At 38.4% G+C, this 27,649-nt stretch overlaps 6 protein-coding genes across 8 annotated transcripts; 4 read left to right on the forward strand and 2 right to left on the reverse strand.

Moving 5' to 3' along the window:
* The first annotated feature begins 1,071 nt into the window (after positions 1 to 1,071).
* Positions 1,072 to 5,375, forward strand: LOC111808777 (elongation factor G-2, chloroplastic). The gene is made up of 4 exons (XM_023694944.2): positions 1,072 to 1,403; positions 2,188 to 3,602; positions 3,726 to 4,238; positions 4,940 to 5,375. Exons 1-4 carry the CDS (start codon positions 1,160 to 1,162, stop codon positions 5,105 to 5,107), a joined length of 2,340 nt encoding a protein of 779 aa, XP_023550712.1. The 5' UTR covers positions 1,072 to 1,159; the 3' UTR covers positions 5,108 to 5,375.
* A 338-nt stretch (positions 5,376 to 5,713) lies between these two features.
* On the forward strand, positions 5,714 to 8,676 carry BETA-VPE (beta vacuolar processing enzyme). Its single transcript, XM_023694945.2, has 9 exons — positions 5,714 to 6,184; positions 6,271 to 6,435; positions 6,565 to 6,721; positions 6,800 to 6,885; positions 6,947 to 7,146; positions 7,221 to 7,269; positions 7,370 to 7,582; positions 7,681 to 7,887; positions 8,279 to 8,676. Exons 1-9 carry the CDS (start codon positions 5,957 to 5,959, stop codon positions 8,462 to 8,464), a joined length of 1,491 nt encoding a protein of 496 aa, XP_023550713.1. The 5' UTR covers positions 5,714 to 5,956; the 3' UTR covers positions 8,465 to 8,676.
* On the reverse strand, positions 8,577 to 11,679 carry LOC111808779 (Pentapeptide repeat-containing protein). 2 transcript variants are annotated; one of them, XM_023694948.2, is made up of 7 exons: positions 11,487 to 11,679; positions 11,188 to 11,389; positions 11,058 to 11,087; positions 10,703 to 10,809; positions 9,256 to 9,290; positions 9,022 to 9,150; positions 8,577 to 8,952 (listed from the first exon to the last, which is right to left on the reverse strand). In XM_023694948.2, exons 1-7 carry the CDS (start codon positions 11,626 to 11,628, stop codon positions 8,758 to 8,760), a joined length of 840 nt encoding a protein of 279 aa, XP_023550716.2. In that variant the 5' UTR covers positions 11,629 to 11,679; the 3' UTR covers positions 8,577 to 8,757. The 2 variants fall into 2 exon arrangements, with proteins under 2 accessions (XP_023550716.2, XP_023550717.2); XM_023694949.2 differs by having other exon boundaries at positions 11,188 to 11,393; positions 11,478 to 11,607.
* On the forward strand, positions 9,352 to 10,596 carry LOC111808780 (uncharacterized). The gene is made up of 2 exons (XM_023694951.2): positions 9,352 to 9,634; positions 9,849 to 10,596. The coding sequence occupies exon 2, from the start codon at positions 9,858 to 9,860 to the stop codon at positions 10,581 to 10,583; it is 726 nt and encodes a 241-aa protein (XP_023550719.1). The 5' UTR covers positions 9,352 to 9,634; positions 9,849 to 9,857; the 3' UTR covers positions 10,584 to 10,596.
* Positions 11,680 to 16,520: 4,841 nt separating the features above from the next.
* On the forward strand, positions 16,521 to 18,599 carry LOC111808781 (axial regulator YABBY 5). Of its 2 annotated transcripts, none has more exons than XM_023694952.2 (7): positions 16,521 to 17,053; positions 17,293 to 17,436; positions 17,522 to 17,642; positions 17,739 to 17,787; positions 17,898 to 17,973; positions 18,062 to 18,136; positions 18,274 to 18,599. In XM_023694952.2, the coding sequence occupies exons 1-7, from the start codon at positions 16,892 to 16,894 to the stop codon at positions 18,355 to 18,357; spliced, it is 711 nt and encodes a 236-aa protein (XP_023550720.2). In that variant the 5' UTR covers positions 16,521 to 16,891; the 3' UTR covers positions 18,358 to 18,599. The 2 variants fall into 2 exon arrangements, with proteins under 2 accessions (XP_023550720.2, XP_086973288.1); XM_087117162.1 differs by lacking the exon at positions 16,521 to 17,053 and adding an exon at positions 17,125 to 17,218.
* Positions 18,600 to 21,592: 2,993 nt separating this feature from the next.
* LOC111808911 (monocopper oxidase-like protein SKU5) lies at positions 21,593 to 26,307 on the reverse strand. The gene is made up of 9 exons (XM_023695148.2): positions 25,946 to 26,307; positions 25,593 to 25,702; positions 25,220 to 25,490; positions 24,978 to 25,116; positions 23,492 to 23,858; positions 23,013 to 23,378; positions 22,851 to 22,929; positions 22,064 to 22,263; positions 21,593 to 21,953 (listed from the first exon to the last, which is right to left on the reverse strand). Exons 1-9 carry the CDS (start codon positions 26,087 to 26,089, stop codon positions 21,851 to 21,853), a joined length of 1,779 nt encoding a protein of 592 aa, XP_023550916.1. The 5' UTR covers positions 26,090 to 26,307; the 3' UTR covers positions 21,593 to 21,850.
* Between the last annotated feature and the right edge of the window lie 1,342 nt (positions 26,308 to 27,649).

Below are 27,649 nucleotides of genomic sequence, written 5' to 3' on the forward strand. Positions count from 1 at the left end.
GTCTAACTAGTTCAATATTTTGAGGACATGTTCCACTAGAAACAGGTCGGGTATTTAAATACGTTTTGAAAATTTATATATATTTGAGGTTGAAGTTGTGAGGAAAGGGAAATGGTTTGGCAAAAACCACATCCTATAATATGCGGTGTGGAATTGCAAGGCTATGTGGCGCCTTCCAAGCCTGCTCTTTGCCAAATCCAAACTGGCATGTCCCACAGCTCACTTTGACACTTCTGCCCATATTTACAATCCAAATTACGAAATTGCCATTTATAGCTTTCAATCAAACACCACCACGCAATGTCTACAATTGGAAGTAAGATTTTTATGCTCCAAGAATGTTTTGGGCAAATTATATTAAATAAATAAAATATAGAAAAAGTTATAGTCACTAGCCATACATTGCTCAGGATTGACGACTAGAGGCGCAATGACTTGTGAACTCGACTTTACTATTGAGGGTCCGTATAACATACTTAGATTAACTGCAATGATTTGTACTTTGTTGGAACTATTAGAGGCTTGTTAGTTAATTCCTAATAGTAAACTAGCCTTGATCGACAGATATCCATAGTCGTACATTTATGATTATGAGTAGGTCGAACTTGGATTATGCCCTAAAATGCATGAACTTAATGAAAACCTTATAAAAGTCTCGAGGGTACGGTTATAGGTCTCAAACCACTCCTCATTGTAATCTTGTGTAAGTACGAGGGTTGCCTCCTCCTTTATGATTTTTAGGTTGTCGAGCCTATTAAAGAGATGCCAACTAAACTCTATTAGAGAATTTAAAAACCGTCCATAACGGTAAATTGGAACTTATAATGGGTTTGCACCCCGAATACTTGTGACATATATCAAATCAAGATAGCTTTAGAGCCTGAAGATAAAACTTATGAGCTATTAAGCTGAGAACCGCTTATGCACTAATACCCAAGTTGAGCTCAAGGATAGCCTATAAAGATGAAAATGATTGGATAGGGCAATTGGGATATTATTGTGATTGTAGAAGGGTAGTTCTGGAAAAACAATTTCTAAACTGCAGAAATTCGATATGTTATCTACTGGTTGTAATCCAACGCACCCTTTCACGAACTCGGAAAACTCCATTGCCGTTCCAAATCTCTCTGAGAGACGGAGAGCTAGGAAGACGACGATAATGGCGGCAGAGTCAGTGAGAGCGGCTTCTTCAGTCTGCAGTTTCAATGGCTATCAGAGAAGGCCTGCAAAGCCTCTCTCTCGAACTCCCTTTCTCATTCGTTCTTCCCGACCTTCTTCCTCCTTTACTCTGTCTTCCCGCTCCCAATTCTTTGGTAGAAACCTTCGTTTCGCTTCATCAGCTTCATCCAAGCTCTTTAATCAGAACAGACACAACCTCTCTGTTATTGCCATGGCTGCCGAAGGTATTCTTTCTTGTCATCATTCTATCGCGAATATTCAATTTTAAGATTGGCTGTCGTATTTCTTTTGTGCATGAGTTATAAATTCATGAGGCTTCTTAGCTTTTCAATGGATAGGTTGCTTGTTTTCAACATTCCTTCAATTTTAATTTGAATTGCTCTGGGTCTGAGAATGAGGCTCGAGTTCTAAGCGTTATTGTTAATACTCACTTGATATGTTAAATTATAAAACCCTATAGAATTGGATGTGTTCTTATTGATTAGGACTATATTACGACTCTTAGCTCTTGGTTTCAATTCTTTGTTTTCCATTTTCTGCGGGGGTTTCCTGAATAATATTTATGAAATCTTGTTCACTTTTGAGATTTTAAAAAAGATAGGTCGCCTTGGTTACAGGTTTAGCTACTAGAGAGTTAGAAAGGCATAGGAACAGCTATCGGGCTACGATCACATGCCGACCCTCCTTGATTCTAGTGAAGTTGGAAAGGGAGAAATCCCATTCGTTCCTTCCGTCGGGTTCCGTTATAAATTAAATATAGTATATCCAACCTGAATCAGCATAGTTTTTTGTTTTACTCCTCGTAATTCTTCCTCAGCCAAGCTTCGGCAGAATAACAGAGCAAGTAGAAGTATCAATAGAATAACAAAAATCAAATTCTTGTGCTGAGTACTGTATTTTTCTAGTTTAATTGTTATCTAAGACAGCAGCCTACTCTTTCACTGATGCAAGTTATCTAAGAAGAAAGTACTCAACGGGGATTTACTTGTTTTCATCTTTTGTTTGTAGATGGGAAGCGCTCGGTCCCGCTAGAAGACTATAGGAACATTGGAATCATGGCTCACATTGATGCTGGTAAGACAACTACAACTGAACGTATTCTATACTACACAGGAAGAAACTACAAGATAGGGGAAGTACACGAGGGAACAGCTACAATGGACTGGATGGAGCAAGAACAAGAAAGAGGAATTACCATTACATCTGCTGCAACTACCACATTTTGGAACAAACACCGCATTAATATTATCGATACACCGGGTCATGTCGATTTTACCCTTGAGGTGGAGCGGGCACTTAGAGTTCTGGATGGAGCAATATGTCTGTTTGACAGTGTTGCTGGAGTTGAACCACAATCTGAAACTGTGTGGAGGCAGGCTGATAAGTATGGAGTGCCAAGGATTTGCTTTGTCAACAAAATGGATCGTCTTGGAGCCAACTTTTTCCGAACAAGAGACATGATTGTGACGAACTTGGGTGCTAAGCCACTTGTTATTCAATTACCAATTGGCTCTGAAGATAGCTTCAAGGGTGTTGTTGATCTTGTGAGGATGAAAGCTATAGTTTGGTCAGGAGAAGAGCTGGGTGCAAAGTTTCAGTATGAAGATATTCCAGAAGACCTTGAGGATCTTGCTCAAGATTATCGTTCGCAGATGATTGAGAATATTGTTGAGTTGGATGATCAAGCCATGGAGAATTATTTGGAAGGAATCGAACCAGATGAGTCTACCATTAAGCAGCTTATTCGGAAGGGGACGATATCTGCTTCTTTTGTTCCAGTGATGTGTGGCTCTGCGTTTAAAAACAAAGGGGTCCAACCATTACTTGATGCTGTTGTGGACTATTTACCTTCACCAGTTGAGTTGCCACCCATGAAGGGAACCGACCCCGAGAACCCAGAACTGATAGTTGAGAGGGCTGCCAGTGATGACGAACCATTTTCTGGTCTAGCTTTCAAGATCATGAGTGATACGTTCGTAGGATCACTAACATTTGTGAGAGTCTACTCTGGTAAACTTTCTGCAGGGTCTTATGTATTGAACTCAAACAAAGGAAAAAAGGAAAGAATTGGTAGACTTCTAGAAATGCATGCAAACAGCAGAGAGGATGTAAAGGTTGCCCTTACTGGGGATATTATCGCTCTAGCCGGTCTTAAAGATACCATTACCGGTGAAACCCTGTGTGACCCAGATCATCCCGTTGTACTTGAACGGATGGACTTCCCTGACCCTGTGATTAAGGTTGCAATCGAGCCGAAAACAAAAGCTGATGTTGATAAGATGGCAACTGGTTTAATCAAGCTGGCTCAAGAAGACCCATCATTCCACTTCTCGCGTGATGAAGAGATAAACCAGACTGTGATCGAAGGCATGGGAGAGTTGCATCTTGAAATCATTGTTGACAGGCTCAAGAGGGAATATAAGGTTTGTATAAGTTGCTTGATACTTTACTGCTAGCCATGAAAATCTTTTATTGCTTGAAAAACTTTTCTTGTAAGAGCGAAGTTAACAGTAAAACTGGATGCTTTGATTGCTTGGTTTAAACAGGTTGAAGCTAATGTGGGAGCACCGCAAGTTAACTACCGAGAAAGTATTTCTAAAATTTCAGAAGTAAAGTATGTGCACAAGAAACAATCAGGTGGTCAAGGACAGTTTGCTGATATTACAGTGCGGTTCGAACCAATGGATGCAGGCAGTGGATACGAGTTCAAAAGTGAAATCAAGGGTGGAGCAGTGCCAAAAGAATACATTCCTGGGGTGGTCAAGGGATTGGAAGAGTGTATGAGCAATGGTGTTCTTGCTGGCTTTCCTGTGGTTGATGTTCGTGCCGTGCTAGTCGATGGTTCATACCATGATGTAGATTCAAGTGTCTTGGCCTTTCAACTTGCAGCTAGGGGAGCTTTCAGAGAAGGGATGAGAAAAGCAGGTCCTAGAATGCTCGAACCGATCATGAAAGTCGAAGTTGTCACCCCAGAGGAACACCTAGGAGACGTAATTGGAGATCTCAACTCCAGGAGAGGCCAGATCAACAGCTTTGGTGACAAGCCCGGTGGTCTCAAGGTATGCAACAAACCTAAATGCCCTCGCACAACAACGACAAAAAAAAAAAAAAAAAAAAAAAAAGTGAGATCCAACATCGATTGAAGAGGGGAACGAGGCATTGCTTATAAGGGTCTAGAAACCTCTCCCCAACAGACGCGTTTTAAAACCCTGAGAGGAATCCCAGAGGAAAAACCCAAAGAAGACAATATCTGCTAGCGGTGGGCTTGGGCTGTTACAAATGGTATCAGAGCTAGACACCGGGCAGTGTGCCAGCGAGGATGTTGGCTCCCAAGGGGGGTGGATTATGAGATCCCACATCGGTTGGAGAGGGGAATGAAACATTGCTTATAAGGGTGTGAAAACCTCTCCCTAACAAGCGCGTTTTAAAATTCTCGGTTGGAGAGGGGAATGAAACATTGCTTATAAGGGTGTGAAAACCTCTCCCTAAAAAGCGCGTTTTAAAATTCTGAGAGGAAGCCCGGAAGGGATAACCCAAAGAAGACAATATCTGCTAGCGGTGGACTTGGACTGTTACAAATGGTATCAGAGCCAGACACCGGGCGGTGTGCCAGCGAAGACGCTGGCCCCCAAGGGGGTGGATTGTGAGGGGCTTTGGCAGTTACAAAAAAAACTTCCAATAACCTCACATAATCACTTTCATTAATGAACTATTATACATTGAGTAGAGCATATGATCAACAAAGTTTCTAACAACGCAGGTCGTGGATGCGCTGGTTCCTCTAGCCGAGATGTTTCAATATGTCAGTACGCTGAGGGGGATGACAAAAGGCAGAGCTTCGTACACAATGCAATTAGCCAAGTTTGATGTTGTCCCTCAGCACATCCAGAACCAGCTTGCTACCAAAGAGCAAGAAGTTGCTGCTTGATTTTGCTTCCTGTTTGGAAAACAAACTGCGATTCTTAGTCTTTTCAAGGAGGGATTTGTGTTCTATTATTCATTTGTGCCATATTTATGCAAGAATCGCTGTTCCAGGAAGTTTTGAAGAGTGGCCTCCCAAACACTCAGCCCTCCTAGCAAGGTGTAATTATTCAAAAACTTCGCCGTCCGATCCGTTAAATGCGACCCAAATGCAAACAATTTTGAATGTATAATCCATTTCTTCATCAATGAAGCCAGAACATCCATTTAGACTCTTCTTTGGTGAGATTGGTGTGACCTCTGACCCGAAAGAGGTTGCACGTATCAGTTACTGTTGACCTGTGTTCTCTGTAAGTTCTTGATTGTTTTTTTCGGTTGGTATGTCTTTTCAATCTATAATTGAAAATTTAGAACAAAATCCGGTTTGAAATGATTTAGAATTGGAATTGAGTAAATAAAAAGTAAAAGCTATAGGAGCAACAAAAGAAGTATAAAGGAACCATTACGAAATACTTTTCAAGAAAAAGGAAAAAGAAAGAAAGAAGGGATGAGTACTTAACAAGGAAAAAGGAAAATGAAAGAAAGAAGAGACGAGGGCTGAATTGAACGAAGGATAAGTGTGACAAGATCACTCACCCCAACAACATGAACAGACAAGAACAAATCCGTCACACACAGACACACCTGCTAGACCCATGAACAATCAGGTCCCACCAGCTGCAAATTCCATTCCTCTTCGTGTCCTTCTCTAATTTTGCATGCCTCTGCTCACACCGCCCATGGCCTTCCTTCCATTTCCCCATTTCAGTGTTTTAATCCACCTCCTTCTCTTTTGAGCTAATTTAGATTTCTCTCCATGGCCTCCCCGTCTACCTCCTCTCTTCTCTTCTTGCTACTTCTGTTTCTTGCTTACGGTGGCGCCAAGGCCGTGCCATGGGACCGGTGGGAAAGGATCATCCGAATGCCGACGGAGAAGGGGGAGCTGGTTGATGATGATGATGATGCTGCTGATGATCAAAAACTGGGTACCAGATGGGCAGTTCTTGTAGCTGGTTCTTCTGGGTTTGGGAATTACAGGCATCAGGTATTTCAAATGTGAAAACTAGAATTTGAAATGGTTTAATTTGATATCTGAAGTCATGGGTTTTCTTTGGATTTTCGTGTGAGTAGGCAGATATCTGCCACGCTTATCAGCTGTTGAAGAAAGGGGGCTTGAAGGATGAAAACATTGTTGTGTTTATGTACGATGATATTGCTGGGAATGTCCTGAATCCAAGGCCTGGAATCATCATCAACCACCCACAAGGACAGGATGTTTACGCCGGCGTCCCCAAGGTACATAAATTTGAAGGCCAGTTTAAATAGGAGGATAAAATTCATGGAAATGAACAGATGAGCTAAGGAAATTGTTAGATAAAGAAACCCATAAGCTTAAATTGATAGCTCTCGAGGAATTTTGTACAGGATTACACTGGAGAGCAGGTCACTGCTCAGAATCTGTATGCTGTTCTTCTGGGCAACAAAACTGCTGTTACTGGAGGGAGTGGAAAAGTTGTAGACAGCAAACCAAATGACCGGATTTTTGTGTACTATTCCGATCATGGAGGCCCTGGAGTACTTGGTATCTGTTCTAGAACAAACTAATTGAACTGATATCATTTGAATTTGTTAAACTAAGCCACTGCATACTCATTTACAGGCATGCCCAACTTGCCTTTTGTCTATGCCATGGACTTCATTGAAGTGTTAAAGAAGAAGCATGCTGCTAAGGGCTACAAAGAGATGGTATGAAGAGCATTTATATTGTTAGATGGTTGAAACATTCTGTAATGTTGTATTTTTCCAGGTTATCTATGTAGAAGCATGTGAGAGTGGGAGTATATTCGAGGGCGTAATGCCAAAGGATTTGAATATATATGTAACGACAGCATCGAATGCTGAAGAGAGTAGCTTTGGAACTTACTGTCCGGGAATGCAGCCGCCCCCGCCGCCGGAGTACATGACTTGCTTAGGAGATTTGTATAGTGTTGCTTGGATGGAAGATAGGTAGAGAAGACTATTTTGTTTTGAAAACACAACAAATCACTCAACTTTTAACATTTGCTCATCGTTTTTCCCAGTGAGACTCACAATCTGAAGAGAGAAACAATTGACCAACAATATGAGACTGTAATGATGAATCTTTCTCTGCCATTCGTTTACATTTTCTCTTCGTTATATTCACCATAAAAGACTTCTGTTCATCAATCTTCAAGCATTTGTGCTGCAGGTGAAGAAAAGAACAGCTAGTCCCAATGATTTGAATGCAGGATCTCATGTAATGGAATATGGAAACTCGAGCATTAAAGTGGAGAGGTTGTACTTGTATCAAGGATTCGACCCTGCATCGGTGAACTTGCCTCCTTACAATGGCGGGCTTGAAATGAAGACTATGGAGACAATTAACCAGAGAGATGCAGACATCTTCTTCCTGTGGCAAATGGTAACAATTTCAGCTGCAAATACAATCCTTAGACAATCAGAAACGTGGGATTTCGTTTTTCCCGAATTAAACTATAGCTGTTTTGATATCCTTTGCAGTATAGAAAATTGGAAGAAGGAACAAACGAGAGAGCCGAAGTCCTCGAGGAAATTAGGGAGACTATCGCACACAGAGCTCACTTGGATGGAAGCATCAGAATGATTGGTTTTCTTCTGTTTGGACCAGAGAGCGTTTCCAATGTTCTTGATCATGTGAGAGCTTCTGGTTTGCCTCTTGTGGATGATTGGACATGTCTCAAGTCAATGGTACGATTCTAAACTTTCTTTAGATCATCCATTTATAAGCTTAATTTTTAAGAACGAGTAAAGGACGATGAGTCTAGACGTTCTCATTCAAGCTCTCCACCAGGCCGTAGTACTAAACATCCATCGGCATCTACTTCCCTTGATAACCTTCCCACGCGTACCCATGTCGAGTTTATCAAGCCTTGCAAATTGTTTGAACTAACATCCCTTGTGCTGTGCAAAAAGGACCGAGTCCAAAAGTTCTCATCTAAGCTCTCCACCAGACCATAGTACTAAACATCTCTCGTCTTCTTCCCACGCGTACCCATGTCAAGTTCATCAAGCCATTCAAATCGTTTCAACTAACCACATTCCTGCTCGTTTGAATCCTCATGATTTTGGAAAATTGCAGGTGAGAGTGTTGGAGGAGCATTGTGGTTCACTGACCCAATACGGAATGAAACACATGCGCGCAATCGCAAACATATGCAACAAAGGGGTATCAGAAGCATCAATGAGGGAAGCTTCAATGGCGGCCTGTAATGGGCGGAGATATAGGGGGCTGTGGCATCCTTCAAATAAGGGTTACAGTGCTTGATCTGATCAAGGACACAAACCCATACAATACCATACACCCTTTTGTACAAAAATGTCACAAACATTTTCATATTTTATAGAATAATCAAAAGGGACAGTCTTGCTCTGTAATCTCTATAATATATGTTTGTTTATCAGTGGAAAACCGAACCATCCACACTTTTCCGTGAAAGTTCTCAAGTTCCAATGCTAATTGGTCTCAAGCTTAAAGCACTTGAATTTGTTATTTTGTGTTCAAAAGATGGGAAATTGAGATTATTAGTATAAAACAAGATTTATTACATATACATATGTCTATTTAGTGGCTTCACAAAGACCAGTGCCTTCGTCGCAAAAACCGTCACGATTAAGCAATTGTTGCGGCGGTGCGCTGAGTAGCGGAGACGACGGTGTTCCATATGCATTTCTGCGACTATTTCCACACCCTAAGCTTGCCCTCGTGCTCACTCCCGTCACTGGGTTCGTCCCACTCGCATACTTACAAAGTGCCTAAAAAAAATTACTACGATTTTAGATGGGAAGTATATGTGTTAATCAAACTATATTCAAAAGATTAACCTGCTTTTGGGGAAGGTCGATGACAGCATCACTAAAGTCAGCACCCACGATAGTGGCACTGCCTAGATCGCTCCGTGTTAGCACTGATCGAACCAACACCGCATTTGTAAGATTTGCTTCATTCAATACCTTAATAATTCGGAAGTAAAGTTACTTCCTTAATATAATTCAATAAATAATATATTTTAAATTTAATTCCATAAATATAAAATAATCACATTAAAAAATAATTACCATACGATCCATCAATGTGTCACTCAAATCTGCGCCTGAAATAATAAGAAAAATTCAACACATTATTGAATTTCAAAATAATAATAATAAATTGGTAAATTAGAGAGTAATATTTTTTTTTTCATATGTTCTTTCTTTATTTTTCACTCTATTTTTCTTATTAAATTGATTTTTTTTTCTAATTATTATGTTTCGGCATTAATAATAATAATAATAAATAAATCAAAACTCTTTTTTTTTTTTTTTTCGTAATTGAAAAAGAGATATTTTTCTTTTCCGCCTACAGCTTCATCGCTTCGTCTGAGCAGTACGCAAACCCTAAAATCTGAGTGACATTGATCCTGATGAGCGGATGACAATCACTTTTCTGGATTCGAAGGTTGGATCTTCCTATCAATGTTTTATACTTTTTTCTCCTCGATTTCGAAGCAGAGTTCTGAAAATCGTGCGCATTTAATTCTTCATCTTGTTTGTCTGAATCTTCGTAATCTATTCTTGATGAATCCATGAATGTAATGCGTGTATAAACATAAGTTTTCTTTTGCTTAACATGTAATTCTAGATTTTTGTTATTTTGATTTTGTTTTGGCTAGAGGTGTTAGATGGAGTCATCAACTCAGGAGGTTTCAATGGAGGTCCAGCAACAAAAGATTTTTGCTCTTCTTGATTTTGTGATGGAGTGTAATAGGAATCATAGATTAACTTCTAGTGTGTTGGAACCAGAGAACTACCATGTTTCCATGATGAAGGATGCAGTACTTGATTCTGCAATAATACTTGACTCTCTTACCGTTTTAAGTCCTTCTGAAGATGAGAATGAGAATGCCAATGTTCCAAAGGAACATGTTCCGGATAGATTGCCTAAGTTTCATCCACCCCGGAAAGGTCTTTCAGCGGTTAGAAGCTTTCCTCCTGGGTGTGGAAGAGGTGCTCCCCCAGTTAGAATTCAACATGGCTCAAAATTCTTGAAGAATGATGGTTCAAGAGGTGAAAACAGAGATTGGAATGTTGAAGCATTAACCAAAGGTGCAAAGAAATCAAGTGCTGCGAGTTTCTCTGCAGCTCCAATCACTCACAGGAATGTGTCTGAAGACCATAAAATTTTGGAGGATCCAATGAGGAAGACACCTAGGAATGAGGATGGAAGTATAGAGGGGAAGTTTTTTAGAGAATTTGATCATGTGAAATCCAAGCAAGGAGAACTTGCAACTGGCCCTGAACCTATGGAAAATAGGGTTGTGGTGCAGGGTTTGAAGGCAGCACCACATTGCCCTTGGAGACAAAGCAAGAGGACGTTTAAATCCAATGCCAACCAACAGAATAGTTGACTCTGTGATTTTATATATACATCCACAGAATAAGTTATATGGCATACAAAGTTTTGGCAGCTCATGTTTAATGGTTTCATTTTCATTCAGGTTCCTATGATAATTAGTAACAAGCTTACCTGAGAAATTGGTCTTGTATGCAACAGCCTTTTCAAGATAAGCGCCATTGAATGTACAGCCACTGAAATCTGATTCTCTCATATCAGCAGATGTGAAATTGGCTCTCCTGTACAGTCGTTAGATTCAATGATGAGCACTGGGCACTAAGTATATAGATTGCTCCTGAAGTTATCATTTCAAAGCAAAGAGCCAATGACTTCACTTTATTTATATATCACTTATAGGATTCCTTTTGCCCCCGAATTTGAACTACATGTTCTTTGCAATTCTTCCATTGTGACTAGTTTCAGAACAGGGATTGTAAGAATCAAAGCATCATGACACAAAGAAATGATGAGACAAGCGGAAAACTACCTGAAATTTTCGTTCACATGCACTGCTTTTCTGTTCATAGAAGAAATTTATGGATTAGCAGTATAAGCAAGTGTTGTTCAATTACTTTGCAATAAAGGAACAGATCAGAATTATCTGAAAGCCTAAAGACCTGAGATCTGCGGAACCAAATTGAGCAGCGGATCCAATCCCGAATTCGCCACGCGTATCGGCCTCATACTTGTTGAGTTCAGCAATTGAAGGCATGCCTGAGCTAAAACTAATGACTGCAGCAGCAGCCAAAGCAGTTGAAACCCACTTTTGCCATCTCTTTGGCTCTGAAATCTTGCCAATGTGTTTTCTCTCCGAACAATCTTCCTTTTCAAGGAAATTCAAGTTAGAGAAGACAACAAGCACGGAAGACGGTAGCTGCCATCAAAACAAGGGGGAGAAGAAGAGTACCATACTCACCTTGAGTTTGATCCTTTTGTAAATTTACTTGAGAGACAATGGAAAATGGTTTTCTGGGTTGTAGAGAACTCGGAACCTTTGATTTAGAGGAAGATGAGGGTAGACATTTTAGTGATAGTGAGGAAACAGAAGAAAGTGCCATGAAGGGCTGCAATTGGGGTCTTCCTGCGCCAAGAAAGTTAAATATTTTGCTGGAGGAGTAGAGAAAAGAGGAGAAACAGGGGAAAGAAAACGATTGGAGAGGAAAAGTTTTAGATTTATCAGTTTCCTTCTGACTTCTGGATAGGATTTGAACACATGTTCCCTTGTTCTCTGGGGCCAATGGGTTAGCCACTTGTGAGTTTATTCGCCAGTCATCTTCTTCCAATTACATTACAGATAAAGTGGATGGCTTCTTTCCAATCTTTTTCCACAGGTACTCCAAAATTTCATCTTCTTTTTCATCAGAGTTAGTTGTGGGCTGAACTTTCTTTTGAGGGCTTAAGGCCCATATGAAATGGGCCTTTGGGTGTAGGTATAGACCTCACTTCAGGCCCATTGGCTCAAAATATACAGATACTGATCCTTTTTTACATTGTTCCAAAAAATTATCTTTGGAGTATTTTCTACACGCAATTGGTTTATAAAAATAAAAAATAAATAATGTACCAAATTATTTTTAAAAAATCTATAAAACTTGATTCTAATAACATTATAAATGATAGTTTTTAAATTGAAATAAATGGTGATTAAGATCTTAATTTTTTATATAGTTGAAATTATGTCGTAAAAGATTTTCCATAGACCTTCCAATTTTTAATTTATGTCAATAATTAAAAAAAATTAAAAGAGTGTTTTATATAAAAATAAAATAAAATAAAATAGTTTATAGGTTAAAAAGAAACTTTTTTAAATTTAGAAATATAATTGAACCGTACTATAAATCTATAAATAGAAACAATAAGTTAGACTTTGGCTTGCTCGGGTCATTATGACTACACTTTCTCTCCCTCAAAATAACCTTCAAAAAGTCATTCCTTCGATTGTAGATACACAACAATTAATAGCTCGGTTCAAGACTCCGCCCCTTTAAGAGAGACGAGGTAGAGCTAAGAAAAAAGCATTTGATTTGAAATGATTTGTAGCAACAAAAACATGGAATGACGGGACCAACACAGAGAGATTGATAGGAAGCTGAAAGATCCTCACATCCACAGAGCCTACAACATCCAAATAGCTCACTTCCACAGCCTTTTCTCTTTTGTTTCTCAGTCAACACCTTTTCCCCCTAAGTACCATCCATATCATAATGCATACATCCCTGAATCTATATTTTTCAATATACAATGCAACCAACCAAAGTGGACAATATCGTATTGGTTAGTGTAGGTCCGTGTATGGGGTTTAAACTTTTGTTTGTAAGTAGGGTACTGAGAGCTCGAGGGTTGTGCTGTTTGCAGGGAGAGAGGCAATGGGGAGCAGAAGGAAGGACTTTGGTTCAGATTCCTTTGTCTGCCCTAATCTCACCTAACCCACAACCCTTTTTTACTCTTTCTTTCTAACCAAAATATTATTCTTTTCACTCTTTAGATTTGGGTTTATATAATTGAACTTAAATTTGTGTTATATGAAATTGAGTTGCCTAAATCAATAGGCACTTATTCGAGTTTATATCAACGTATTCTCACTTCAGAGAGAAGTACACGGACGGGGTGAGATAGAGAAGTCTTCCCTATCTTTGCCTCATATTTCAATTCTCATCCTCGCAAAATTCTTCATTTATTTTCATAGGAATTTGGAAGAATATATTCTCATTCTCGACCCTATTTAGCTAATGAGAAGAAACCTCTCACCATTTCCTCTCATGTTCCTCGTTTAAATAGAAAATGATCTTAAAATTTGTTTATTTTTTTCAAATATAATATTTTAAATATGAAGTTGGAGAATTCGAATGGAAATTAAGTTGTCAATAAAAATAGCAATAAAGAATTTTCTATTTACTAAACCCTCCATGTTCGATTGGAGGCACAATTCTCTAGACGTTAAACTAGAAAAGCAACAAGGGGTAGAAAAACAAAAAGAGAGCAAAACGAGGGGAGAAAAAGTTAAAAAAAAATAAGGTACAAGGACCAATAAATAAATAAATAAATAAATAAATAAATTCTACATACTTGATGATCAATATTTTATTAAATTCTTTTATTTCCCTTTTGGCTTTGTTCATTAAATCAAATGTGATTGCGGCTGTCAAATTAATAACCCTTTTTCTCCATCCCCTCTTTGAATCTTGACTTGTAATGCAAGAAAAAAAAAATCAAAAAATCAAAAAATCAAAAAAATCAAAACTTTAAAATTTTGAACGTTGTTTTTAATGGTTTCTTGAAATGGGTTTGTTTTGTTTGTGTTTTGTAGTTCAAAATTTGAATTGGGTACTCAATGGTCTGCAAAAAGGCAAGCAATTTGCTTTAAAAAAAAACCCATTCAAGAAGTGTCCACAAACAAAGCAAAGCAAAGGAAAGCAAAGGAAAGCAAAGGAAAGCAAAGGAAAGCATAGCAGCAGGCAAAGGACTCTCCCTCTCTTCACGCCTATGGGTTTGCAGATAGAGAAAAAGAGATAAAATAGGGTTTGCTTCTTTTTTTGTTTTTCTAGGGAAAAGGGCTCTCTCTGCTATGCCTCTGCTTCTAACCTCCACAGGCCACAACCACATCCCCCAAACACTTTACCCACTGTCCATGGTCATGCTTTCTGAGTTCCCCCAAACCAATTACATAACAAATATCAAATATCATACCTAACTCTAATACAAGACTCATGTTGATACAATCTTTTAGTGTCGAGCATGTTAGAAATCACGACTCTGTGTATGATATTGTCTACTATGAGCATATAGGCTCTCATGACTTTGCTTTGGACTTCTCCAATGAAGATAATATTCCCCACTTATAAATCCATGATCTTTCACTAAATTAACTGGGACTCACTCCTAATAATTTTCAATAGAGCAAATCTTTGAAGATATAGTTCATAATAAAGATCCCTGGTATAGATCTCTATTGACCATATCTTGATTTAGAGTAGAGGCAAAGTCGAACTAAATGACTTGACCTAAAATAGAGGCAAGTTAGTTAGAGTTGCAAGCAAGTGAACAAGCACGAACGTGTTAATTAAAGGGTTGATTTTGGGTTTTAAATAAGGAATACTATTTGTATTGGTACGAGGGTTTTTTTGAGCAAACTAAAAGTAAAGTCACGAGAGCTTATACTCAAAAGGAACAATATGATACTATTGTGGAGAGTCGTGATTTGTAACCGCAAGAACAACATATATATATATATAGTTAAACAAGCTTACTATAAGACGTGATAAACATAACCGAAAGTTGATATCGTACCATTATGGAGGTGGAGGTTAAGAAAGAAGTGGGAATTTGAAGAGGGAAAGAGTGGAGGGGGAGTGTAACCAAATTAGTTAAGATAAACGCAAAGGAAATGGGTATAGAGGAAAAGACAAAGGTGGCATAAAGGGCATCTCTGCGTTCTGATATGGTTTTTACTGACTTAAATACATATCTGTCTGTGTAAGGAGGGAGAGAATGAATGGTCAAATCACCCCAAAAAAAAACAAGAACCCTAATATTAAATGTTAATCAAACCTAACCCTTCGCTTCAACTTTCATAATATTATTCTATCTTTTATTGTTTTATTGTTCATCACCATGATGCCATAAATGAATCAATTGTTTTTTTGTTTTTTGTTTTTTTTTTTTAAAATCTTATCATGGTTGTGTTGTGTCGTGTCATGTCTGCACTGTCTTTTCTACATGTTTTGTTGTAAGCAAAAAAAAAAAAAAAAAAAAAAAAAAAAATCCATTTTTTTTTTTGTAAGTAAATAAAAACCAACTTCTAGATTTAGAAAATGAACAAATTCCATGGAATTTGTGTCGGTACAATGCAACATATGGAGTCCTATAGCAAATCGATAAGGTTTGAAGGTTGAAGAAATTAATAATAAAGCCTCCCTCCAAGCTAAATTTCTATGGTTAGAGCTATAAAAATCACAAATCTTCGTTGATATTGTTCATTTTGAGTATAAGCTCATAGATATTGTTTGTTTTGGCCCGTTACGTTTCACCGTCAGCCTCACGTTTTTAAAACGTGTATACTACGGAGAGGTTTACACACGCTCATATTTTGTTTCCATCTCCAACTACTGTGGGATCTCCCAAGTTCTCTTTTGGAGTTTCCAAAAAGACTCGTACCAATGTAAATGGCATCCCTTCACAAATCTTTGGCCCGTTAATTAGTCAATGACTCCAAGAGAGGGAAGAAGAAACATCTCGATAGAGGGAGAGAGAGCTAAAGGGTGAGGAGTTTCCAAACGGGTTTCAAAAACTCGTTTGCGAGCAACAGTGAGAGTTGTTAGGTTTCAATCACGAACAAAGTGGGTGAGAGAACTCAAGAGGGTTTGGAAAAGAGAAATAGATGGTTGCAAATATTAGTAGAGGCTAGGGTTTTATTCAAGAGAGAGAGATACATACACACGATTTGATTCGGTTCTGTTCAATTCAATTTAGATAGAGTTTCTTAAACATAACCGTTAGAAAGAAAATGCACTATCATAATAACCATTAAATAGCTTAGAGTAAAACTCAATAACTTCTTCAATTTAAGAGCATCGTAATTGACGGGTCGTAATCAACTTAAAAATGATAAATTTATATGACATGATATCCATAAATGTGGTCCTAGAAAAAGGATATGAGGAGAGGGAAAGAGATAAAAATAGAAGATGGGAGGAAAAACATCACACAAAATCTCATGATGGCGCTATAATTGAGCTATGATGGAGGGAAGTGAAGAGAGAAGAGCCCTAAGGAAGGGCAAGAGATGAGCAAAGAGCCAAAGAGAGGGCGACCTAATTGTCCAACAGGAACAACAACAACAACACACCAAGAGATTTGTATTATTTAATCTTTGTTTTGGGGGTTCGGAAACTGAGGAAACCTTTAAAGAAATGGTCCAATTGAGACCACACAAAACCACAACACAACACCCTCTTTAACTTATGAAAACAACAGGTGAGTGTGTGAAAGCTATCTCACTCCCATGCACACGTCCCTTTCTGCCTCCCTTCGCCCACATCTCCCGCTCTTTCCAACCATACATGCATGCATGCATGCATACATACATACATGATGATGAGGCTATAAACCAACGCCAAGAACATTGATGCCTACTCTCTATTCTCTCAACTTTGTTTCAAAACTCATTATCAAAGCGAAAAAAAAAAGAAAAAAAAAAAGAAGGCAGATCCAAGGAGGTGGTTAATCTGTCAATCCCATCAATCAGTCAACCAAACACGACCAATCATCAATCATCAATCAAGATTTTATAAAAAGCAAAGGCGAAAATACAATAATCTTGATATGTCATCCTCTTCCTCTTCTTCTTCTCCTACTTCTACTGCTACTGCTACCACTACCACTACCACTACCTTGTCTCAGCAGCAGCTGCTGGACCACCACCTTCCCGCCGCAGCTGAGCAGCTCTGTTATGTCCATTGCAACATTTGTGACACTGTCCTTGCGGTATCATTATCATCATCATCATCTTTTCTCTCTCTTTTTCACTATTCGTTTTCTCTGTTTCCATATAAAGCTTCTTCCTTTCATATTTTTTTTGCCCGTTTTGTGTAAAGTTCTAATCTTTTTGTGATTCCTTCTTCTGGGTTTTGGTTTTTGGTCAATTTTGAGGTGACCCATGTTTCATTTTCCCCTTTTTTTTCTCAAATTTCTTTGATGGGTTTCTCTTAATTCGTTGATTTCAGGTCAGTGTTCCTTGTTCTAGCTTGTTCAAAACTGTGACAGTGCGATGTGGACACTGCACCAATCTGCTGCCTGTCAACATGCGTGGCCTGCTCCTCCCTTCACCTAATCAATTTCATCACCTTGGCCACTCCCATAACATTCTGGTTTTAAAAAAAAAAAAACCCTATATTTCCTGTTCTTAGCTAACTCTTACTTTCAATTTCATCTCACGTTTGATTGTGTTCTTAGGAAAACATCCCCACTCCAAACCCCAATTATCTGATCAACCAGTTTGCAGCCACCAACAATTTTGTAACGCCATCTCGTGGAGTCATTGATGAGCTCCCCAGGCCCCCTGTCATCAACAGACGTGAGATTTTGTAGCTTGTTTTTTTTCCAAGTTTCAAACAAATTAAGAACAACATAGAAAAAGATCATTAATTTAAGCTCTGTTTTATTTTTTCAGCTCCAGAGAAGCGACAGAGAGTGCCATCTGCATACAATCGCTTCATCAAGTGAGTAATGATTCAAACAAACAAAAAAACAAACAAACAAACAAACAAACAAACAAACCCTATCGATTTCTATCTCTGTTTCTTAGTGAATGAAAAAAAATTGGATGCAGGGACGAGATCCAACGCATCAAGTCAGTGAATCCCGATATATCCCATAGAGAAGCCTTCAGCGCCGCTGCTAAGAATGTAAAAACCAAAGCCCACAAAACAGAACAAAATAAAAATCTTATCTTTATTAATGTTTTGTCTTTTTTGTGTGTGTGTGTGTTGGCAGTGGGCCCACTTTCCACACATTCACTTTGGTCTCATGCCCGACCAGACAGTGAAGAAAACAAACATCCGCCAGCAGGTAAGAAAAGAAGAACACATATTTTTGTATCAGTGAATTCTGATTCTCCTCCTTGCGTTTTGGAGATATTTTGTTGTGTGCAATATTATTGTTTTTAACAGTGGAAGTGAATGGAAACACATGAAAACGTGTTGCAGGAAGCAGAGCAGAGTGTTTTAATGAAAGACAATGGAGGATTCTATGCCTCAGCAGCAGCCAACGTTGGTGTCTCTCATTTCTAGCTCCCATGGATATGTGTTTTTGTTTCAAAATTCGCCCTCATCTTTGCAGCTGCTACTACTACTATTACTCAAGTTCTTATCTTCATGGGTTTGATATGTAATTTGCCTTTTGATGTTATGATGTGATCATTATGACCATATTTGGCTCACTACTACTTACTACTACTACTACTTAATGCATCTTGTTGTTGGTGTAGTGATGACTTCATATTCTATATCTAATCTTTATCTTTTGTGAAGAATTTGCGTCTTTCAAACATTCAATTCTAGTTCAAATTATCATTCTTTTCCTTCCTTTCTATATTACCACGTTTAGGACGTATTCACATGCTTCCTAGAAAGATCGTCGATCGCTAGAAGGAGGGTTTGAACCTCCAACCTTGACACGCTCTAACCAACTAAGCTATTACAAATGGTATCAGAGCTAGACACCGGGCGATATGTCAGCGAGAAGGCTAAGCCCCGAAGAGGGTGGATACGAGGCGGTGTGCCAGCAAGGACGTTGGGCCCTAAAAGGAGGTGGATTGGAGTGTCTCACATCGGTTGTAGAAGGGAACGAGTGCTAGCGAGGACGCTAGGCCTCGAAGGAGGTGGATTGTGAAATCCCACATTATTGGGGAGGAGAACAAAACACAAGGATGTGGAAATCTCTCCATAGCAATAACGTTTTAAAAACCTTAAAGAGAAGCACGAAAAGAAAAATCCAAAGAAGACAATATCTACTTGAGCCGTTATAGCATAGATAGATTAGGTGTACTCCTTTTTTTTTTATAATTTAACATTTATTATATGTAAAATTTAAGAACGAGTATACATATAAATATACATATAAGCCATTATCTTATCTTTCTAGAGCTACGTAGACTCTCTAGTGCGTCCATGTGCATGCGTGTAAACCACGCGTCAAAAAGTGTTATGCATTCAACCCTATCTAAAACTAAAAGTTAAATTAAATGACAGTCATGAAATTAAGTCCCAACAATTAAGATACATGATGTTCGTCAAAAAAAAAAATTATTTTTAAATACTCATTGTTTTCGTAACAATTTTTCATGTAAAGGCAAGGGAACAACGGCCGGTCGATTGCTTTTGTTGTGAAGGTCTTGAAAAGACATTACTCTTAAAATGGTAATTTTTGCTTAAATAGTATCTTGTACTAATCTAGACAAGCACGATAGTTTAGTTAGTTCATGGTTTCCATGTTTAGGTTCAGTATGATTTCAATTCCATTGATGGACTTAAGAACGAAAACTATTCACACAGGCCATCGTGAGTCTTTACAGGATGTTTTTGTCCTCATTCATGTGTATCTTTAGAAAATGTCTAGGATGTCACCAAACATAGAATTATAAGTAAAAGTTTCAATTTTATACTCAGGATTACTCTCATTCGAATATAGTCTCGATACATTCATGTACCCCTCCTTAAGATTACCTCACTAACATATGGATAGCTATGTCACATATATCAATGCCTTCTAATGATAGACTATTGATGAGGTGTTGTCATAAGAAACTCTAAAATTTTGACCTAAAGTTTAGTCTTTGCTTTGTTTGTTATACCAAACACTTGGCTCTGTAACCTACATTTTCTGTCAATCATGTATAAAGATGGAGACTTTTGAGGAAGTTTTGATAGCAATCTGAGATTGAAGATCCCTTGGGTTTCCACTAATGGGGCATATAGCTTTTACAATGGCCATCTGAGATCTGATGAAGCACTGATACCCACTCAATTTCCAGAAGAAAGAGAGAGATAACAGACCAAAATTTCCCAAAGTACTTCCAACATAACATGCTTCCCTTCTCCAAGACAAGAAAGTTGCCATCTTTTACGCTACAAAGGCGGAAATACAACAAAAAAAGGATCTCCAAGCCCACTTCTAGCTGATATTGTCTTCTTTAGATTTTTCCGTCTACTAGGGAGAGGTTTCTACACCCTTATAAAGAATACTTCATTATTCATCCCCTTTCGGGGCCAGCGAACTCGCTAACACACCGCTCGGTATCCACTCCCTTCGAGATTCAGCGTCCTCACTGGCACACCACCAGATGTTTGGCTCTGATACCATTTGTAACAGTCTAAGTCCACCATTAACAATATTGTTCTGGCATGCTTATAAAGAATGTTGAGATCTCACAATCCACCCCCTCCGGAATCTAGCATCCTCGCTGGTACTCATTCCCCTCTCCAATTGATGTGGGATCTCACATGAGGCTTCATGACATGATTCTTTTCATGGGCGTGAGTTGTAAAAGGCAAAAGCAATTATTGAACAAAAGGGTTCAGAGACAGCACCAATGTGTGCGCCTCTGGCTGATGCAAAAGGTAACACTTCTGATGCTTGCTTGACCCTCCATAGATTCAGTTTCCTGAAAGAAATTAAAAACAGCTTTGGATTTATCAGTATCTTTGTCTGTTTCATTTTCCTTGGAACAAAATGAAATCTTCAAGTTCAACTACGACATGGTAGCATGCATGCTCCAGCAGTTCCACATTTCAGCTTTCGGTTAAAGCATTTACTTATCAAAAGAAGAGACCGCGACTTAATGCATAGTAAAAAGATTGTTCATTGCCACCAACTAAAAAAGAAACACAAACCCAGGAATTCTGACTCAAAAAAAAAAAAAAAAAAAACAAAGAAAAAGAACTGTCTCACAGCTGAGAACACAACAAAAAAAGATACCAAAGGAGTGAATCTCATGATTATTTGAGATAAGAAAGAGAAGCCTTCGTTCAACACAACACACCGATACGAAATAAGGTGTCTCAATCATACTATAAAGACTTTATGGTAGATGATAAGATATACACGAATGATTTGCATGGTAGAGTCATTCAAGTAGATTTACTTGGGTTGATTTCTTATTGGTTTTGGGATTTTGGGATAATTTAGATCTAAAGGTCTTGCGCTTCGACAAGATTCTTATATCAAATCCCGAGTTTTATATCATTCTACCTTGTTGATCTTTTTAGATTGGTCTTTTGGCTTGTTGATCTCTGGAATGAACCCTTGCCTTACTGATTTTCTTGAAGAATCTATTGAGGTTTCAAACCAAATCTGTATGCAATCATGAGATGAACAACAAGAGCAGACTTGTTGAGAAAATTCACCCAACAAATAAAGACTTATCTTACTCCTAAGCACAGGCAACCAGCTTTGTGAAGTGATATAGCATAACAAACAAAACTGAAATTACTACAGCATAAGTATGATGGATACATGAGACAGCAGTGGTAATGAAAATAGATGGATCATTGAAGGTACAGTTCGTGTATCATGACTCGAGAATCGAAAGAATGATTAATCCAAATCGAATGGACAACGAAAATCAAAGATACATCTTCTACAGCTTGCATGTTGGAAAAAATGCTATGCAAAAATCATGAAAAATTGGGTATCCACAAGACTTACAGACCTACACACACACTCAACCACAAACCCGACATGCCCGACAACTTACTAACACGAGCAGGCATAGAGCAACGATGCTTAGCGCAAAGCAGATATTACAGTGGAGAAGATTGTCAGCAGAGTGAATAGCATCGTCAATTTACCGCCCATGATTGGTGTTGCAGAAGAGATATCTTGTGGCCTGAATATCAGAAACATGTAAATATTTTTCAGAATCATTCAAAGTTTCAGTTTCCAAGAGATAGATATAATTGAAAAGGGTATATAATTGAAAAGGGTATAGTTCCATACTTCTGTAATTTACCAAGCTGACCACAAAACAGTGCATTGTCTGGCATAGGCAGTTCAGTTTTGTTAGTCGCCTCAGGATTGACAACCCGAACGTATGTCTCTTGCCCAAGATACCATGAGTCGAGATTTTCTGTCCTGATGTTCCAAACTCCGACATTGTCGAGAGATATCAAGATGGCTGTCCATGCTCCCGGATAAACCTAGACCACGAGATGAATAAGTCGGGGGTATAACATAATACGGTAGATGTCAATATACTACATATAGTAATATGGAACACACACTACTACACATTTAGTGTATATAACCAACTTGCTGACATGAAGTTAAAATATACAGCCCAAGTCCACCACTAGTAGATATTGTCCGCTTTAGCCCGTTACGTATCACCGTTAGCCTCACTGTTTTAAAACGCGTATATTAGGGAGAAGTTTCCACACCCTTATAAGGAATGTTTCGCTCCCCTCTCCAACCAATGTGGGATCTCACAATCCATCCCCTTCGGATCCCAGCGTTCTTGCTGGCACACCGCCCGATGCTTGACTCTGATACCATTTGTAACAGCCCAAGCCCACCTACTAACAGATATTGCCCGTTACGTATCACCATCCGTCTCACGGTTTTAAAATGCGTCTACTAGGAAGAGTTTAACACACCCTTATAAGGAATGCTTCGTTCCCATCTCCTCCAACCAACGTGGAATCTCACATAAAAGGTATAAATCATATCTGAGGAGCGCACAGAGGTTTGTTTATGGAAACTGCAGAATCCCCCAATCAAACTGTACCTGAATTGTTGAGCGAGCTATTCCATCCCATTTATTGTATGTGCCCCTGCTATTCTCAGTCCACTCGCCATAGTCCATCCTGCATTCATTCAATCACCGAGTGAATATAAAAGTAACCATAGCTCATTACTCGTGCTAGCAAAGATAGATGATAAAACGTACCCCACGACAAAGAAGGCGTATCCGTTCATGTGATAGCTCTGCATCTTGGTGTCGTTATTCTGCAGTACAATCTCCATAAACCCTCTATAGGTTCCATTAATCACTGATGTCTCTGTCTTTGGTGGTCCTGTAAGTGGCCTAGTGGGAAAGTCGAGCTTATAAACACCCTTTAACTTGAATTGGTCAGCCAATCTGATTGGTGTGGATGGATTGACAAACGAGATTCCATTTAGCGTTGTTCTCTGTTTGCCACTGATCGACACAGGAGGTTTATTTTGCAAGACGTAAACATCGGTAACATTAATCGAGCCATATCTGAATGATCCTTGAGGATTGGGACGAGCACCACTTGCGGATACATTCCATCTGCACAAATTGTTAGCCAACTTATTAGAAAGCACAAAAAACTAAGGATGCCAAAGAAAAACAGAATGTTCATAACTTCCTAATTTTTCTGATAGCCATGATTTTGGACAAACCTGATTGATCTTGCCTGGTTCATTGAGAAAGTTTTATCAAATTCATCATTTGGTGCTTCCGGAAGGGGACCAGCTGCCTTTCCTTTGGAATTAGAGTAATGCAAGATAGCAACACCGGTAACTCTTTTCCAAAGAGACTCGTTGACAAACCGAGCACTAGCTACAATGTAATAATCAGTGCTCGCGTTCTGATCCATGGTTACCAAAAATGAATATGACTGTCCTACATGTATATCTAAGCTAGTATAATTCTGTTGCACTGTATATGACCCCTCTGTTTCTGCTAATAGAAGATTGTGGTTTTGTATCCTGAAATTCAGACTAGTAGATATTCCAACATTGTGCACGCGAATCCGGTACGTCTTCCCTGTTCAGCATCATCAGGAAACCCATCAATTTAACACTTCTCCACCTTACCAAGGACTTACTAACAATAATAGTATAAGTAACTCTGCATAGACAACGAAATGTGCTACTATGTCGTATTGCATTCATCCATACAGTATCAACAGCATCCAACTCTAAAACAGATGTATATGACTTACAACTAGTCTTATACTCTCCTTATCAAGTCGATGAAACGAATAAACAAGTTAAGAGGAAGGATTGGTTAGCTGACATGCACATAATTGACATAATATCATTTTGAAAAGTCTGATAATAGGAGATTCAGCTCCACTAAACATGGGGGTGAGCCTCTTAGAGGGAGATTTTTCTTCCCACATATTCAATGCACCCAGTTGAATTTGTAAGGGGATACCTCTATTTAAAGAGATTACTATGTGTGGAGCCTACATGCTATGAGCTTAGGGAGAGTTAGCTTCTCTAGTCCACATTAATTGAAACTAGAGCTAGTAATCTCATGTTCAAAGCCCCTTAAATGCAAGCAAGGAGGATGTTCCTTAGGAGAAAACTAGGAAAATTGTAACAGCCCAAGGCCACCGCTAACAGATATTGTCCTCTTTAGGCTCTCCCTTTCGGACTTACCCTCAAGGTTTTTAAAACGCGTCTGCTAGGAAAAGGTTTCCACACCCTTATAAAGAATGCTTCATTCTCTTCTTCAACCGATATGGGATCTAACAATACCCTTATAAAAAATGCTTCGTTCTCCTCCCCAACCAATGTGAGATCTCTAAAAAAATAATGCAAGACGATATTTGAACATGAGGGTGTCCCCATTAGGAGCCAAAAACCTGCTGGTTGAGTTTGCCAACCAGGTTGATCACCCGTAGGGATGGACCCAAACAAAATAGGCTAGAGGGTTGCCCTCTCAGGCTAGAGCCTAGATGATGGTTAGTAGTAGATTGGTCTGTGTCCACAATCAGGATTAAGCCACTTGTTCTCTACTAGCATCTAACATAGAGGTAGAATTTCTGAGGAAATTCAAGTGAGTGAATGATATCAGAGAAGGCAAGTTAAACCAAATACAAAGTAAGCACACAATCTTTTTCTCTTAACCAATTATGCTGAGGTGTATTAGCGTTACCTGGATGAACTTCAATTGTTTCGTGTTCGATACCATCAGGGACTAGCGTGTCGTTATATCTGTAAGGGCCTTTTCCATTGATGAGAACACCATGTGGCATTCCAAGATCCTTCCCATCATCAAGGGTTTTTCTCAAAGCCTACATACCAATCCAAAAAAGTATCAATATCAAGCACACTACATACCTTTACAATGCTACAATTAGGTAGACCAGGCATTTTGTTCCTTCAGCAAACACTAACCGTGTGATTCCTGGTGTACCAATCACCAATCAAAATTACAATGTCTCCATCTGGGGTAGCAAAAGGAATGGGGATTATAGGTCTGTTGTTAATAATAATGCCACCGAATCCACCCGACGCTCTCTGGAAATGGAGCGATGGAAAGTAAAAGAAGCTCCCTATCTGATCCTTAACTTGAAACTGGTAAGTCCAGTTCCACTTGGGAGGAATTGGACAATTAGTTCCAAGAACACCATCTTGCCATGAACTTCTCCGCTGTTGAACTCCAGACCTATTACCCCACAAATCAATTTTTCCATTCTCAAACTAGCTCTACAATCATAAATCATCATAAACTGCCACAGAATAAACTAGACATTAAATCAAACAATACCAATGCATGAGGAGGCTCTCATCCAACTTGTTCCGGACATTGATAACTACATTGTTGTTGGTAGTTACATTGATAGGAGGACCAGGAAACTTCCCATTTATAGCAATAACCTGCAAAATCCAAAGCAAAAATCACAAAAATTGCTTAGATACAGCCTTCCTTCAGTTACTCTCGGCTCAATTCAAACAATGTGCTCTGTTTCTCCAAAACAGAGCAGCTTATGAAGAAGATCTAGAGCTAAAAATCCAAGCATTCTTAAAATCCAACACAAACCCATCTGCCATTAAACTAAAGAGACCCCCCAGAACTGGAAAAAAAATGGAAGAGGGAAACAAGATCCAAAGAAAACAAACCTGTTGAGGAACACCCAGAGGAGAAGCAGTGATGTAGGAGACTTCAAAATTAAAGAAAGCAAACGGATCTGCAGCCGAGGAAAGGGTTACAAACAGGCAAATAGGAAGAAGAAAGATGAAGAATAAGTTACGAATGGGAGCCATTCCACTGAATCTTGAGTGGGTAGAACACGAATTAAGAGATGAAAGACTTCACTGTGTTTACATTATCAGGGGAGAGGCCTAAGAGAGCGTTGAAAATGGATAGAGAGAGAAAGAAGGAGAAGAGGAAAGGGATGAAAAACGGCTATATTTCACTGCTTTTGATAGTGGAAGATTGCAGAGCTTTGCAGTGCTAAGAAGAGGAGTGCGTGAAAGACAGAGCAATCGTGTTGGCTATTGGTTTTGTTAATGGGGTCTGTTGGCAAGAGGGCCTTGGTTCTGTCGGTCACCAGTCACCACTCAAACCCCCCAATTCCCGTTCAAACCAACACATGGGAGAGAGAAAGACACACCCACACCGCGTAAGAAAGAGAAACGCCAGTAGTCGGTATCATAGAGATTGAGACGCGGGATTCCATTTTTTATTTTATTTAAATAAAATATATATTCATTAAATTAGACTTAAATTAACGTATTAATCAAAAAAAATATTTTTTTAATTAATTGAAATATGTTGAAATTTAAATTTCATTACACTTAAACTTCTTTAAATATGCGCATAATTATATATTAAAAGTTAAATTATATATTTAATTTCTAAAATTAAAAGTTTATATATTTAATATTATAAATGTACGTATATAAATTACAAAATGGAGGGATGTCGGGGCAATTAATTAAATGGATGGAAAGGGAAAGAAAATAACAATAAAAAAAACCAAAACAAAGAAACAGCGGAAACGGGACAGCGTATATAAAATTGGAATAACGTTTAAATCCGTCTGAGAGCGCCACGTGATTGCCAGCCGTTGAGCATTTAGTGGGCCCCCACTATAAATGTCTAAGCTGTTACTTGTGTGGGCCACCCCTCTCCTTTCTTCTACTTTCTGGCTGATTTGCTTTTTTCTTTTTTCTTTTTTTTTTTAATAATTAAAAAAAAAACAAAAACATAATATAATCAAAACTTCATCCATTTAATGTTGTCTTTCTTTTTTTGTCACCCTATCTTCCTCAACTCGATCATTATTAAAACTCTACATTAAAAAGTTAATTCATTTTATATTATCTTGCGTAACAACAATAAATTAACATACCAACCACATTTCTTATACTATCTCGCTTCGTGAGTTGGGTTAAATCGAGTCGAGACATAATCTAATGGTTCGAATTAATTTTGTATCTCAATTTTAATATATACTCGAACCAACCCATTTTATAAAATTTTCATTTGTTTGAATTCAATTTAATCTAAATAAATTTATAAACCAGTATAGATTAGATTGAATTTATTAAATGCTAATAAATTGAATTAGTTTAATTTTTTTAATTTAAAAGGAGTTAAATTATTAGACAATGTATTAAAAATAAAATGAACTTGAGGTGTACGAAAGGGAAGCCGTGCAATTAATTTAAAAGAGAGAAAGTACACAAATTTTTTTCGTAAAGAAGAAGAAAAGAGGAAGAGAAAAATAATGACGTGGCGGTGTAATTATTAATTAAATTTTGTAACAATTGGAAAATAATTTAGTGGATAAAGTTTAAATTATTGAGATTGATATTTAA

This window comes from Cucurbita pepo, chromosome 13 (genome assembly GCF_057944985.1).
Source record: "Cucurbita pepo subsp. pepo isolate OVF chromosome 13, ASM5794498v1, whole genome shotgun sequence".
Classification (NCBI taxonomy): domain Eukaryota; kingdom Viridiplantae; phylum Streptophyta; class Magnoliopsida; order Cucurbitales; family Cucurbitaceae; genus Cucurbita; species Cucurbita pepo.